Source organism: Rhipicephalus microplus, chromosome 8 (genome assembly GCF_043290135.1).
Source record: "Rhipicephalus microplus isolate Deutch F79 chromosome 8, USDA_Rmic, whole genome shotgun sequence".
NCBI classification, from domain to species: Eukaryota; Metazoa; Arthropoda; class Arachnida; order Ixodida; family Ixodidae; genus Rhipicephalus; species Rhipicephalus microplus.
In genome coordinates, this window is record NC_134707.1 from 30640667 (window position 1) to 30656519 (window position 15853).

Genomic DNA, 15853 nt, shown 5'->3' on the forward strand with positions numbered 1-15853 from the left:
GCGCTGTGTTTACATGCAACACAGTTGTGTTTTTTTTAGTTCCGGGTTGGTACTTCTAATATACATGCTATGGAGTTACCAGCAGGTGTAAATAAACATACTGCACCTGCTGCTGCTCCAATAATTCGGAGGTGAACCGAAGACCATGGCCACAGTCCTGAAAACGTTTCATAATCTTATCGGTCAGCTGCTTGTGATTGTGATCGTTATAAAAATCTCCAAAAATCATCATGCCTACAAACTTAGGGAATACCAACACCAAGGTGGCGGCCAAGTTACATGTTAACGTGGCTAAAGAATTATCGCTTATCAGGCGCAACTTTCGATCCGACGGAAACGCCTGTTTCTTGGCGCAAAACTTTGTCTTGCTAACCAATGACGGTGGACTTTAGGTACATGGACAAGATTTTGAGAATGGATTCGATTAAGACACCGCTCTTCGCCCTAAACTGAAGCTCTTCATAGAACTGTGAGATGCATTGATTCGTGGTGTTGAACGTCCCAAAACCTCCATATGATTATGAAAGACGCCGTAGTGGAGGGCTCTCGAAATTTCGACCACCTGGGGTTCGTACGACCACCTGGGGTTCGTTAACGTCCACCCAAATCTGAGTATGCGGGCCTACATTTCCGCCTCCATCGAAAATGCAGCCGCCAAAGCCGGGATTTGATTCCGTGACCTGCGGGTCAGCAGCAACTGCGACATGCATATCTCAACACCTTCTATGAGTTCATTGTGCGCTAATCTAGAGAAAAAATTTTCAATGTCCACGCTCAGTGTAGAGCAACCCTTTAGAAACTGCTTTTCAAGATGCTGTACCAAACAAGATGAAATATAGAAATCAGATATGGGTCTTGCAAGTTAAGACATGAGAAATTATTTCGATGATATGGTGACACAACGCTTTGCCGAGTATTTCATTGAGACACTACGAATCTAAAGGGCATATCTACCTTATGTGCTTTAACACTAAAGAAAAAAATCGGCAGATTCCAAGAACCTAGGTATCGACGTTATGCGCAGCATGTGGAGGGAGGGTGACCGTGTCGCAATTTTTTTATTGAGCGACACGTCATGAAATGACGAAATATGTGTACAAATGTTTTAGGCACAGACATATGTTGAAGAGTTTCAGATGTTCATGTAGCCAGTTCTTTTAACTTGCGCAACGACGCCCCCTGGAACATGCGTAATAGAAACACCAGAAACTTATATGAAGCGCTGATGCTCGCGAGGATGCGAGCCCTGGACACTGTTTCATAAGTCAACTTCAGCGCATGGCAACTAACCACAATTGACCTTATCCTGGCGTGGCAGCGGTATAAAAGAAGTACATATGTAATGTTTATGAAATTGAGTAGGCAGTACTGCAACAACTATATACGTTTCACGATGATTAGCGTCTATTTGAAAAGCAGCTCCGAGACCTGACGTAGCTCTGTGGGAAAATGCTTTATTGGCACGCAGAATGCTCAAGTTCGATTCAAGCTGGTACACCGACATTCATTATTTGCATTCGTGGGGTCGACGCTACCGACGTAGGGTATCTCTTAACGCTCGCACATTAAAATTGCCCGCGTGTGTTCTCGTCGTTCCTGGGTAAATAATAAGTGTCAGTCACCTGTGGCACATACCCACATACCAGTGGCACTACCGGCCCGTGGGTGTGTGCCACAGCGTGGCGGAAAGTGTTTGACGATGTAGGCGACGGCATTCCGACATTGTTCATGTCTTGACCAGCGCGTCATATTCGTCAGACCATCTTACCTTTCCATGCTAAATTTGGTTCACGCCAAGTGAAAGGGGTGACCACGAGAGCACCGTAAACGTAACGGGCACGAGTATGGCAATACCGTATACATAATATTAATAACACAGCTTCTGCATTCTATTACTTTTTATTATAGATATAATACTTGAATAATACGCCAAGATTTGATCGTTTTCGTGCTCGAATATTTGTGCTGCCATCTGTATAACAGTAAAAAAAATGATTGCTCGCACAAGGAATCGAGGGTCACGTGTGTCTACAGTTGCCCTTTAGCAGCCATGCTGCAGATTTCCCGAAGGAAGTCTTGAAGTCATGCTGCTGTTGGCAGCGCTGCTGCTGAATCTCCTACTTCTTCGAGAAGTGCCGCATCATGTCCAGAAGAGCCAAGGGTTGCACAAGTGACTTACCTGCTGGAGCGACCGCCGCCGGCGTGAAACCTTGGGCGAACTGCAGACCGGCTGTCCCACAGTGTGCGAGCACGGTCGAAAATTTGATGACTTCTAAAAATATCTCTTTTTTCCCAATACTCTTCCTCAAGCTTTCTATTTCTGCGTCCTTTGCCCGCATCTCACTGGTAATTTTCTCTTCCGTTTCTCTGGCTTGTTTTCTCTCCAGAGCCATCTCTTCGGTCAGCTTTTCCAGCTTCGCCTTGCTTGCGGCCTCTTGTGCCTGAAAAGCCGTTTCCTTATCTTTGAATGCCTCCCTCTCTTTTTGTATTTCTTTTTCCCTTGCTTCCGACCTTTCTTTCTCCGCGATTCGCTCTTTTTGTCTCTGTTCTTCCCTTTTCTTCTCCTCCTGCCTTTCCCTCTCTCTCTTATCTTCCGCCTCCATCTCGATTCTGATGAGCTCTTTCTCTTCCTCATAGAAGTGACGGTAGAGTTCTTCAAGTTCCTGCAAAAGTGACCCAGTGATCAGAGACTTACTTTTATACTCGGCATTCACATTAACACGATTGCGTTAAAAGTGCGTGTCGCAGAAAACCCACCGCCGGCATCAGCCCCGTTGGATGTGAGCGAAAAATCGTCTGTGCGTCTGTGACTGAAAAATCAAGTTAACGAGATAGCCGCGGGAGGCCGCTACTTGTCCACGTGTGCGTGCGCGCTCACACTGAAGAAGCCGTGCATTCGAAAAAAAAAAACCGCTCAAGGTCACGAGGCGTGCCCTGCCACCTCTCCCTGCTTAGCATCCAGGCTTTCACCGGGACGAAAGAAGATATTATGCAATTGCAGCATGCGACAAACCTTTGTAACTCCCCTCGCACTGGACGGATTCTAAAGAAACTTTGGCAGCGTTGAATTTGTGAGGCAATAAGCTTTTCTAGTGAATTCATTTCATGGGTACTTGAAAAAGTGTTTAAGGGCCCCTTTAACGCATTTTGTTCGACAGGTGTCACGACGAAAACCAGCCTATTCGGTGATAATAACGCGCGCTTGTCCAATCTGATGTGTGCGTGTTTGTGTGTGTGCGTGTGTATGGAACAAAACATGAATAAGTAGGCACTTAGCAGTTGAAGGGTGCACTAGGAGCCAAACTTCGCTATCGCGTTCAACTCTTAAAGGTGAAGCTTAGGGGTGCCGCAATTTTTTCAAAAGTGTGTATTTCCTAAGACAGCAGCTAAAGCAAACTAATGCGATGAGGCGGAAAAAACCAGATCATGTTTTCAAGTGTCTGCTTTGGTTGTTCACGAGTAGAAAAACTATTTGGACCTTCACAAGAATAATGAAGGGAAGGAAATCGCACCAATTATATAGATTTGATGCAACGGGGTCTCTAAAAGGCTCTGATCACATACAATCCCACAAGTTGCAATAAAAAGAGCACAAATCAAAAAGAACTTTGTTTTCATATCAGTAAACTACACTTCCCATCCCCGAAATCGCCACGCTTACCTCGAGAAGACACTTGGTAAGCGAGAAATTGTGGGAAACGAAAATTCGAGGGGCGACGCCAACTTGAAATTTCCGCATCAAACGGGATACTTCTATGACTTTGACGGCGTTTGCCAAGATCTCCCGCATTTTCAATCAGCAAAACAGGATGTCATTTCTCCTCTCAGACACACCATGCCAAGTTTCTGTAAACATCGCTGAATAAGCACCGTCTGAACGTATACAATGTGCCTTGTGATGCGCACAGATTACGCTTATTTATACCAAATTTCCGAATGAAAGCTTGACCTCGATTTTAACGCAACAGCGTTAAAGAGCTCGTTTCGCGGAAATTCCGGCATTTGTGTAAGCGGTGGAATCGTTGGATTTGAGCGAAACATCATCATCTTGTGTGTTACCAAAAAATTGAAAACGCCACAAATGAAATGAATAAATGATCATCCGGCTGAGTGAGGCTCTAAATCAGATAGTTTGCGTGGCAAGCCGGTGTTCTACCACACAGCCGTGTGTCTGATTGTAAATACAGTGAAAATAACTTCCTCTCCTTCTAAATACAGTGAAACTAACTTTCATATTTTACAAAAACGCGCGTTCTGTATAGATGCTTCGAATATAGCATAAAATGTCGCAGTAATTATGCGTGGTACAAGCGTACACTGCAATCGGGCGTCAACACATGTGATTATCACGATGACTTAGTAGTTGAAAGTCAGCCGCCCACTACAAAAGGCACGAGCGTTACTGCGCGCATTCGCTTAAGGTCTCGTCGAGAAAATGCTGCAGGTCCGAGTAGATGAAGTTCAGGAGTATTTGCGAGAAACAGGCCCCGAGTGCTCAGCAACCAAGTCCGAACATATGTTGTACAGTCCCACAAGTCGAGGCCCCTAAACCCCATGACGAGAGAAGGGAAACCTTTAAAATACGCGTTGTGTTCGCTGACGGCACTCCAATATCACACGTAGACTGAATTAGAACTCCGGGGTTACACATAGAGGCAAATGGTCTTATTGGTGAGACGGTGTGCCATCTCTGTCGTTCAGTAGGCGACACCATCCGACTCTTGCGTCGTATCACGAATAGACGTAACGGTCTGCGTGAACACTGCGCGATACGTCTCGTGCCGGCACACACGATATGCCGAATAACAATCGTTGCCTCCTACATCAAGTGAATAGGCTCGGAAGAAAAATGCAAACCAACTATATGATACGAAAGGCTTTGAAGAGAGCAAATGGGGTGGTACCACAGAGTCGTTATTAGCCCTACATGTTGCCTGGATATGCCCCATCGTAACTTACTCACTGCCTCTGCTGCACGGACTCCCAGTCTCCACCGAAAGGAGACTTCACTTGTTATTGGCAAGGAGCTTGAGGGTATGTCTGGATTTACCACGGTCAATTTCCAGTGCTTTAGTGTATGCGGAGGCTCTAGAGCCACCTTTGACAGTACTCCGAACTAAAGAAACATCTCGAAATTTATTTAGAATTTTCACGCAACATGAAAGTAATTTTTTATCTGATGCACTAACACAAAGGACGGCAACGAGACTACAGGATACTATATCATCATTTCAAGCAGTAGTAATAGAATTTAAACAAAGGAAACCTTCAAAACCACCTTGGACGCTGCCACTTCTCAACGTTATCCGTGAAATAGACGGGATAGAGAAGAAAGCAGACATGGCACCTCTAGTAGCGGCACAGTTGGTACTTCATCAGCTTCATGTAATGCATAATGAAAAAACGAAGATATATACAGATGGATCATGCAAAGAAGAAGCGTCAGCCTGTGCGGTCTTGATACCTCAAATTCAGAAAAATAAGATGTACAAATTATCGCACAAATCTTCATCGACGACAGCAGAATTGGTGGCTATCTTTGAAGCAGTTAAGCTTATCTGCGAGAATCCCGAGCCACGAAAATGGGTGATATGCACTGATAGCAAACCTGCTCTTCAGCTAATCAGAAATGTGAGATCACCTTACAAAAATGGTGAAATAGCACAATGTATCGCAGAAACTGTGCCATATGCCTCATCGCAGGGTCACAACATCGTATTCCAATGGATACCCAGCCACATTGGAATAAAGGGAAATGAAGATGCTGATAGTCTCGCGAAGAAAGCATTGAAGGAAGGACGGGATTGCACAATCCCTATGTCTGGGGCGGATATTCAACATTTTATATCGCAAGGAGCTAACCATTGTTCGATGGAGAAGTGGTTTCAGAGCCCCAAATCAAAGGAAACGGTACTTTATGAAGTTGATCCACACAGAAAATTTTCCATAGCGACAGACCTCCCTCAATACCTAGAGACATTGATCCACCGACTTAGATTGGAAGTAGCATACACAAACAGCTTCCTGCACAAGATACATGAATCCAACTCACCGGAATGCCATTGTGGTCAAGCAGAAGAAAATGTTCGCCACATTCTTTTGGAGTGCGTTAAATACGCGAATCAAAGAGAAAAAAGAACAAAATTAGCAAGTTTGTACAGACGGCCCCTCACAATAAAGAAACTACTTGGACCATGGCCTGAGATGCATCTCCAGAAAAAGGCAATAATCTTCCTGACAGACTTTTTAGTGGAGACCGGACTGGACAAGCGCCTATGACTGACAGCCAGAGATGGGTATTATGTAAAATGTGATCATGTACATACTGACATCAGATTAGTAAGGTGTGCGTGTAAGTGGTTCATGACTGTGTGAACTGCGTTAAGAAAACTGTGTATTGGCATGTTATTTGAACTGGTTTCAGTGTGCTATTATGTGCTTTTTTCTTTTCCGTATTGTTAATTTTTGGGTACCGTTCTGTATTATTATTTTATTTTTCGCTGCAGAACTTTGTGATATGGAGTAGCCGAGGCAATAGGCACCTCAACCTCTCCACAGCAAAACAGTTAAAACAGAAGAGAGCGATAGGCCTACCAATCGACGCGAGCACCGAACGTTTCAAAAGTTCTAACGTCACAACTCACTCGACGAGTTGATTGAGGTCCATGACGTTGCGCAATACAAGCGCATAACAAAGTCAAAGACGAGTCTACACATCTTCGAGTCATTCACTGGGCATCAGATGCCACACTCAGCAAAGTTGGACGTTCCTGCCTCGATCTGCCACAACTTGATTGTTTCACCGCTTCCTAAGAATATGCACCCGATCCACCACGTCGAACGTATCGAGCGAGCTGCACAGCTTGAAAAGGAGTTTGGTTACAGTGCAGACGTGGAATACGTATACATGCCGCGATATATGAAAAAAAATTACAGGACATGAAGACGAGCCACCACCTAAAGCCACTGAGTCCGAATTGCTGGTTCATTGTGTTCAAATAAGTCCTTTCTTTCTCTCTTGGCTTCATGGTTTGAAGTGAGACACCAACTACAAAAGGCACGCACACACAAGGAAAAAAGGGGTCCAAAAATATTTATTTAGTACCTTAAGCGCTAAGATATCGGGCACGAAAGGCACGCCTTTCCATGAGCAGAGTTTGCTATCACTGAGACATCTGAGTGTCGTAAAGCATTAAGCTTAGTGTTTTTAGCGGGACGGCTCATTGCTCTCCCATAGTTGAGTACAAAGTACTCGAAATCGTTAAGCATTTTTTAAAACACACTTCTCAATTTCACATTTTACATTATTTTCCTAGGTTTATTATTCGATGTGATACATACCCAAACTCATTCTTTCAAGAAACCCCCAATACGATATACTAAAAAAAGTTCGTTTATGTTCTCTTCTTGCGATACAGGCGGTTATCACTTTAAAACTGAGGTTAATATGACTTTCATAGTCAATAACACTCTGAGGCACACAACAAGCACCGTGACATGCACAGTCTTAATAAGTTCAAAATGTTTGATTGAGCAAGTTTTTAGGTACACTTTAAGTACTTTTTAGGCTCCAAATTACTATGCTGGAGAAATACAAAGAGTTTTTTTGTGCAGAAAGGTAGATCTGCCAAGACGAAAGCACCTAGTACGAATGTCTAAGAAGAATTTTAGCTGAGTAATTAAGGTTACATTATTTTCAATATTATTTCATAGGCTTCACTCTCATTCTTGTTTATGGATTGTTGCATGGTTAACAGAACACTTTCCTCAAATTGCGTCTGGAGGTCGGATGCTATAAGGAGAGTACTTAAAATGCAGCATCAAAGATCTTGCCTTTGTAAGAAGATCCTTGGATGGGGATGACATTGTCTCACCGCCCATCTTCGGAGACTCGTCGAACACTTTCACTGCCTCGGCCAGCAACCCCATGTGAAACTCACGTAGCTGGTCCAGATTTCTGCGAGGTCTCTGAATAAAAAAAGTCAGCTTTAGTTTCGATCGCTTCAACAGATTTTTAGCGAAATCATCACTCACATTCGTCATGCCCGACATATAACGCTTTGTGGCTTTGTCCACGGCGGCCATGTTGGTTGCGTTTGCAGACGCCTGAAACAGTGTGCTTTTATTGAAAAAATGGCGAACGTATTTCACTATGCCTTACCATCAGCATGGACGTCGGATTCGGCAAATCGCCTCCTTTGAAGACATCCACATGAGCCTGCGAAAGCAAGTGCCACTTGTGATATAGTCTAAAAACCAACAGGCAATGAAACCATGTAGAAAATAGGATAATTCTATTTTCCTGCTTTAGTGTACTAATCATGACAAATTAGAAAACTGATGATAATAAAAGACTGTAAGAGACCAGGTTAGCCTTCGAATATCGCTTCCGATGCTTTAACATTTGAGGGTTCCCATCCACGTTGTTGGTTATTTATGCTAACTATTTTTTTAACTGCTGGCCAGAGCCACTCGCAGGTTGACGGCAAGTGTGGAACATTTGTTTTATGCCAGGTGATTAAGCTTCGAATGTGTTTTCTGATAAATTTTAATTCGATATCTACTCGCGGCAAGTTTATCTTTCATGTACAAGGTTTGCCTTCTGGTCAATCATTACTACACCGCAGTTGGAAAGTGCAAGCGCAATGTCCCGTGTACCTTGCCTAACTTCAATGTTTGGTCGTCTCACTGCATCGGACCGAATGAAAACAAGTGAACCCTCTGTTGATGGACACCCCTTCTTAACTCATTAGTGATGTCAGTGTTGCGTAAGCGATTTCCAGTTACCTTAAAGAAGATCAGAAGATCATGGCACGATAACGGACGACCGTTAATCTCCTTCACCAAGAGATTTTCTGGTGCCAAGATAGACAGAACAAGTTCTCGAAGTTTCTCTCGAAATTCTTCTTCGATATCCTCAAGACGACCATCGAAGGACTTATCTGCCACTACCTGCATGAAGCCGAAATAGATCAATCATTTTCAATTCAATAAGTTCTTGGAAAATAAGGTTATAGTGCCTAAACACTAGAGTTCGATGCAAGCAAAACAAGGTGCTTTAGTTTGCCTTGAAGTTTATTGCAATTGTAAATTGAAATGGCTTTAACCATGTACAAAACGTTCCAGTGAAATATATTTCAGTAAACGAGAAACTATCTTTAATAACGCATAGATTTTTATAGAAAAGTTCCCGCCACGCAATGTACCTTGCTTGTAAAAATAGTAATCATAACTTCTTGAAACAAAGGAAAGTGTTTTCTAATTCGCTTTGAGGTATGCAAGTTACCATTGATGTGAGAGTTAAGCAAATAAAATATTTTTTTCACAGAGATGTACACTTGAAAGGTTATAAAAACAGGTAGTTATACAAAAGTATTCTCCACCTAATCAGGGACACCGTAGGATATATCTAGCACAAGGATTTTAACAAAAACCTTCGTTGTCCTACAAGAAGAAGAACTAACATTGTGAACAGGTTTGTGCCACGAAAATTGTGCAAATCCCACTTGTCACCAGTGGTCCGCTAAAACGAAGAAGGCAACAAGTAAACGTGGCACAGAAATTGCGCAGAGCCCACTAATCATGAAACGGTATGTGTCTTAGAAACAGTGAAAGTCCACTGGCCACTTCTTCGCTAAAGAGGCTGAAATCAGCAGCCAGCCATATATCAAACGGGTGCGAAGCGGCGGCGGCGAGTCGAAGGCCCCTAAGCAATAGAAGGCCTACACCACCAACGATATGGCCGTACCTCTATGAAAGGTTCCAACGCTTTGTTTTGGCGCTGGTCTCTCTGTGAAGTTCGGACATTCACGTCATCTGTGGTTTACCTTGAACCTCCATGCGTTAAGAATCAATGTGAAAAGAGCCTAGTTTTATTCATCTAAAGCCTAGCAACAATCGCTAGGCAACCTAGAAAAAAAACCCGCATCACCTAAGGCCTTGACAGAACAGAGAATCAACTATAGATTAATCTTAAAGCCGCCCAGTTTCACTGTTTCACGCTATGCGCTGGTTAGTGCAAGCATGATCTGTAGATTTTTTTCCCGTGCGCCAAACCCACAACAATCCCATATCTAGTCTTTGGACTCATATAAACGGATAAGTAAAGAAATACGAGGTTGATCATACATAAAATCTTAGCTTCGGCGTCAACACTTTACCCCAGCTGAAGCATCAAAACGTTAAAAAAGTATTGCACCTTTCTTCCTGGGTGGGGCATCAGAAAGCAGTCGATGTCCGAAAAGCAAGACAAGATGTTCTGCCGCACTGCCTTCAGCTCTGCATCTTGTCCATCTGTTGTTTTTAGACGGCCCGCCAAAAGAGATTTGCCACCACTGTAACCGTGTTCATGCTCATGCCCCCAGTTCCAGTCTCGTACCAAGAACAGGAGCTTTTGGAAAGCTTGTGTTTGATTGTCCTGCAAAAAACGGAGCTGTCAGCGGACGATGAAATGGTCAAATGAAGCTTGCCTTGTAAATACCTTTTGAGCGAGTCTGCCGTACTCGGCGAAAAATTGAAGGTGTTGGAGATCGTCCTCCTTGATGTTGTTAATTATGTTGTAAATCTGCACAGAGCTGATCATCATGGAGAGCGAGAATATCATGGTGCTCTCTTTAGTTGTCGACTCGCAATCGAAGGTCCCTTGGGTGTCCATCAGCAGAACAGCCACCTCTTCCCCCTTCAAGTTGGTCATCTGCAAAAGCAGGTGTAAACGCTTTGCTATGATCGCTACAACGTAAAAATCTCACCAGAAACACTTCATTCCAAAGCAGGATGCCAGTTGTCTCACGAGTACTGCCAGGCCTCCAGTTGAAGCCACTGAGTGGGGTGGTTTTGTCTTCGATCCAGCTCGGTCGACCATTGTTCCTGAGGTAAGTCAGTAAGAAGTTGAGAAGGAACGACTTTCCCTGCCGATATGCGCCAGCAATCGAAACCACCACAACAGGGCGGTCCTTGACGCGAGCAGCCAAGAGGACTTCTTTGAGCACTCGCTCATTGAACACGATGCTTTTGCCGTCCTCGACACGCAAGATTTGCACCGGCTCGCCTCCCATCGTGGGGCCTGCACGACACACGAAAACGGTTCAAAACCTGAGCATCTCCTAGTTCTCGCACATATTCCTTCTTTTTATGTACGAAGATATTGGCTGTCATTGTCATTCTTCAAACAGTAGAAAAGACGAGTAAAGAATATAATGAAAGATCAAGCGTATCAGAACAAATAAGAGGCATTTTATATATCCCAGTGAGGAGCTCGAAAATACGGCCTCTTTTTTATTTTATAGTGATAGCAATTTTGTGGACTCCAGGTGTATTTTTGCTGTCCCCTTCATGTCCCAGAAACGTATATGTAATATGGAAGCACTTTTATTTATTCCACCATTTTCACTTTTTCACTACCAGGGGCAAAACTTACGTGCCTAAGTTGTTTTTACACTGAAGCTGCAGAAATTGTTACAAATGCACCTCCGTGAAGTATACTAATCAAAAGCAGGTCTGTAAAAAGAAATGAAATAAAGTTTAACGATATACCTTCCAAGAACTGCAAACGTTTCCTCAGTAGATTAGGTTCCAATTCGGAAGACTTTGAGAAGTTTAAAAACGCCCAAAGGAATAGCAACGGATGCTTCAAATTGTAAAGAATATAGGCAAGGGTGGAAATATCATCATTAATCTTAGCGTGCTCTTTTTTTGTTTTGTTTGCCCGAATTTACACCCTTTTAACACGTGAAATAACTTGCAACTGTTTCAGCATCACGCCAAAAACGCTATGAATATGTCACGCCGCCATTCCAACAGATATGCGGCCTAAGTGGGTCTCTGTTCTTCATTAACAGCATATAAATTCTCAAATTATTTAGAAGAATTTCTTTCTCTTATACCAAAACAGTTTTCATGAAGTCAGCATTCGCCATTTTTGTTCTTTTGGGCTCCTTATGAGTTTTGTCTTATGCCTTGAAAATAACTTCCTCACGTACAGGACTTACAACTTGAGTTCACATAAACAAAGGCTTCTATACTTCCTGTACCAAAAAAAATTCGCACTGCTTGGGTAACTCATTTCTACTTAGATTAGAATCAAAATCTAACGTTCATATCATTTGTCCCTGATTACAGGACGCTTATAGTTTATGCGCCTTCGCAGTATGTGTTGGCTCATTTAATAATTTAACTTGTTTTGTATGAGCTACACTTCTTCGAAAAGCGACGTCTTCTTCATCCCGCTCGTTCTCTTCTTATTTGTCGTATCAATGCGTAATACTATGTAAAATGGTTCGTAAAAAAGCAGATTCTTTGGTATTTTTTTCTACTTTCCACTAAAAAACACTGCATGTAGCAGTGAACTACATTCAAATGCGTTTTATTTCTAGCACAATCATTTCTTGTACCTTGATTATTTATGCTGCTCAACACTTAGGGGTCTGGAGCTTTGTCAAGTCTCAGCACTGCGGCTTTTTTTAATATTGATTGCAATAGCGAAACGTCAAGGTGGCTGGCAGCGAATTGTAGCTAAAAATGTTCACTGCTTTGCAGTGTTTTTTCTAACAACGCAGCTCGAAAGCTTTTTTTTTTTTGTCTTCACTTGCGTTGTACAACGCACGCACTTTTCTGGCGCATTGCTTGATAATAAAAATAAGACAGGCAGGCATGCAAACGAACGGATCGACAAAAGGACGGGGCAAGAGGTTTATTGAACTCCTAAGACATTGGGCGGGGGAGACCCATTAGGGCTCCAGGCGAGCTTTTAGGTGCTCCCAAGTTGTAATGGGCAGCCCATGCCTCTATACGCTGTTTCGTGGGTCCTCTGGACGGGCGTTCACTGCATCTTGATTGGCCTTCTTCGGATCGGGTTTACTTGCTATCCCGTTACTCAGGACACTCCCACTTTCACTTGGTTTTTATAGACGCGTCAAGCGGGGTACCATAACGAAAGACTAATCTTGTAAAAGTATACTGTGAACGAGAAATAAATAAGGACTTCACGCAAACTTCCTACACAGTTTCATACCGGTTTTCAATTAGCGGAACACTGCAAGATGGCACTGTCTGACAAGCCGGGTCAGGCAGCAAAGGTAAAGATACGCACGTTCCTTTCAGATAACATACAGTAACTTAGCATCATATAACTATACACAGTTATGATGTGAGTTGCACATTTGTAGCTTCCTGTCTTATAAACGATACTTAACACTGACTGTATGCACCTGTACTTCGCATTGACTGCATGTGCCTTGTTTCCATTTCTCGCATAAAGTTATACCAGCAATATAAAGCTTGTCTTTGGCGATTACCTTCAGAGGCGCACAGTAAAATGAAAAAAAAATGCAGCTTATTTCATTGGCACTACCGAGACAATGCGCACAAGAGCATCGTACAACATAAATCCTCTTAAGATAAAACTTAAGACAGATGTGATGCTGAAAAAAAATGCGCAATCCGCTCGACAACGGGACAGTGCGCGTAGAAGCTGATGCAATTGCATATTTGGCCCCGGTCTCTCAACCAACAGCGCAAGCATGTACACACTCTCTAAAAATATTCATGTCCAACAACAGATTACAGCATAGAAAGATGAGCACGAGTGTACCACGTCATTATGACGGGCTATACGTTAACCCGTAGATAGAGTGCACGGCGTGGCATAATCATATATTTTAGTGCTACAGAATTGTGTAAAATCACCGCGCAAACACATCTGGCACCATCTAGACGATGTACAAATACAAAGTCAAAAATGTGAGGCCGCTTTTCAGTGCGCTTTGCCGCAGGAAACGTGCGACCCCTCGGCTAGCGTGGAGTGGTGCCACTGGTAACGATAGAATGTGCAAGAAACCCGATGCAGGCAAAGGCGCCATCTCTAGACGTTTAACGCAAACAAAGAAGACTTTCGCGTCAAGCCTTCTGCGTCGCTAATGAAGAGGTTGTCTAAAATTAACACAACTATTTTTTAACCAAAGCGGTGAAGCATCATATCAATGGCAAACGTGAGCATTAGCACTGGCAACGCGATACAATTCAGACAGTGTGTGGTACTCCCATTTTATAGTGAAGAAAGGAAGAAAATCTCAATACAGGCGATGGCGTTCTCTATATTCGATGGCAGTAAACAAAAATACTCACTGGTTAGGCCTTCGGCGCCACTAATCAAATGATATGAAAAAAAAAGATTTCTCACCAAGTATAGTAGCACACCCAGCATCACAGCTCATATCTATAGCAAATGTGAGCATTACCAAGATCAACATGACACAGCTCAGGTAATGTAGGGTTGTGCAATCTGTAACGAGCGAATGAACGAAGGAACGAACAAACGGATCATCGAATAAGCAGACACGGGACAATGGCACTATTAATACAAGGCTACAGCCGACAAGATATAATGTCGTGCACAGCAATAACAAGCTCACCAGTTAGAGAAGATCACTTGCCCCTTTTTTTCTTTTTTTTTAATTTCTCTTTGTTTATATTAGGGTGCTGAAGGCAACAAGTGAGGGCACATCACGTGAAGTGCAACAAAAGTCAATCGATAAGTCAAAATCCGCTGATCAAAAAGCTACCAAAACAAGCTCCTATTTTGTCACCAACGTGCAGCTGACGAAGAACTATTGTGAAAATGCGTAACAAACTCATTAGTCAAGAAGTACTCACCCGTACACGGCCTGCTGAAGACTAGATATACCGGAAGCGGGCATTTCTCATGTTGACTGACGCCGCCATTTTGATCCCTTCAGCCACGAGCCGACGAATTTATTTGCACGCGTTTTTGATGAACGCGATATCAAAAAAATATATATATGGCTTAGCTATGGAAGCGCCCATGTTCTGCGAAGGTGCGCAGTGGATCTCACGGCATTATCGTTAAAACGTCCAATACTGTGAGTGCTGCCTTCCGGTGCACCGACCTAGCAACGTGCACAACGAGTACTTTCATTGTACTCGCCATCTTGTGAATTCTTGGACGCTGTAGTTCTGGTTTCTAGGCGTGTCAATATTAAAGAAAAGTTCAGAATGGAGCCCATGATTGCTGCCAACTTAAATGGAATATTGAGTGATACTGTTTACGATTGTGCAGACAGGTTCAATCGGGGTGGTTCTCTTGCGATCGCGTTGCACCCCGCTTTGCTGCCGACGCATAAAGGGTGACTGTTCAAGCTCACCTGGCGTGGTTGAAACTTCCCTCGTCAGAGGTGGCCACGGTTGAGCAGGTTTGAGGGGACGTTAGGTGCGGCCTGCAGAGCCGACCGATGATGCGGCCAGTTCCGCCGTTTTTTTCCAACTGTCGCGATATCTTCACCACTCTGACGGTGAGGGTAACCGCGCCATCTTGCGAGTGAGTGGGAACAAAATCTCGCTCATGCCGCCTTTCTTTTCTCGGAATGCACCTCCTTTCCGTTTCCTGCTCTGCCGGCGAGGCGCGCGCATTGCTGATGCCGCCGGCCTTGAGCGCACATACTGCGCCGGCGCAGAAAGGGGCTGCATAATGTTTACTTTATTTACTTTTCCCCAAGTTTCGCACTGCTCCGATATGCAAAGCAAATACAGAGTCACCCAAGTTCTTCTGGACAATAGTTTCGTTATCTTCCGATAACTGAATGGCAGCGCTGGCAGACGTCGGCATTTTCGCAAACCTGTATCTCGCTTTGCGCTTTGTAATACTCTGGGGGTTTTACATGAAAGACCGTGATTTAAATTTGAGCGACGCAGTAGCGGAAAGCTCCGCTGATTTCGGTCGCGTGAGGTTACTTAAGAAGCACCCAAGGATGCTGCTGTTTACACAAGTCACAAACATAATGCGTCTTTCCAAATGCGGCAGCAGCGTCTGTCATTCGATCCCGCGGCCTCAGAGTCCGAA

The 15853-nt window shown here is 43.6% G+C and overlaps 1 protein-coding gene across 6 annotated transcripts; it reads right to left on the reverse strand.

Moving 5' to 3' along the window:
- Positions 1-1880: 1880 nt before the first annotated feature.
- LOC119164341 (atlastin-1-like) lies at positions 1881-15298 on the reverse strand. 6 transcript variants are annotated; one of them, XM_037416512.2, is made up of 10 exons: positions 15159-15298; positions 14177-14278; positions 10749-11062; positions 10481-10693; positions 10199-10417; positions 8788-8952; positions 8162-8218; positions 8035-8106; positions 7834-7968; positions 1881-2663 (listed from the first exon to the last, which is right to left on the reverse strand). In XM_037416512.2, the coding sequence occupies exons 2-10, from the start codon at positions 14244-14246 to the stop codon at positions 2118-2120; spliced, it is 1791 nt and encodes a 596-aa protein (XP_037272409.2). In that variant the 5' UTR covers positions 14247-14278; positions 15159-15298; the 3' UTR covers positions 1881-2117. The 6 variants fall into 6 exon arrangements, with proteins under 6 accessions (XP_037272409.2, XP_075727549.1, XP_075727551.1 ...); XM_075871434.1 differs by having other exon boundaries at positions 10199-10432; XM_075871436.1 differs by lacking the exon at positions 14177-14278.
- Between the last annotated feature and the right edge of the window lie 555 nt (positions 15299-15853).

Excerpts from the sequence above, each read along its gene's own strand:
- LOC119164341 (XM_075871434.1), bottom strand. The coding sequence starts at position 14,246 with ATGTTGATCTTGGTAATGCTCACATTTGCTATAGATATGAGCTGTGAT. Across the intron at positions 7,969-8,034 it reads ATATGTCGGGCATGACGAAT|AGACCTCGCAGAAATCTGGA; the intron begins GTGAGTGATGAT and ends TTTTTTATTCAG. Across the intron at positions 2,664-7,833 it reads CCAAGGATCTTCTTACAAAG|GAACTTGAAGAACTCTACCG; the intron begins GCAAGATCTTTG and ends TCACTTTTGCAG.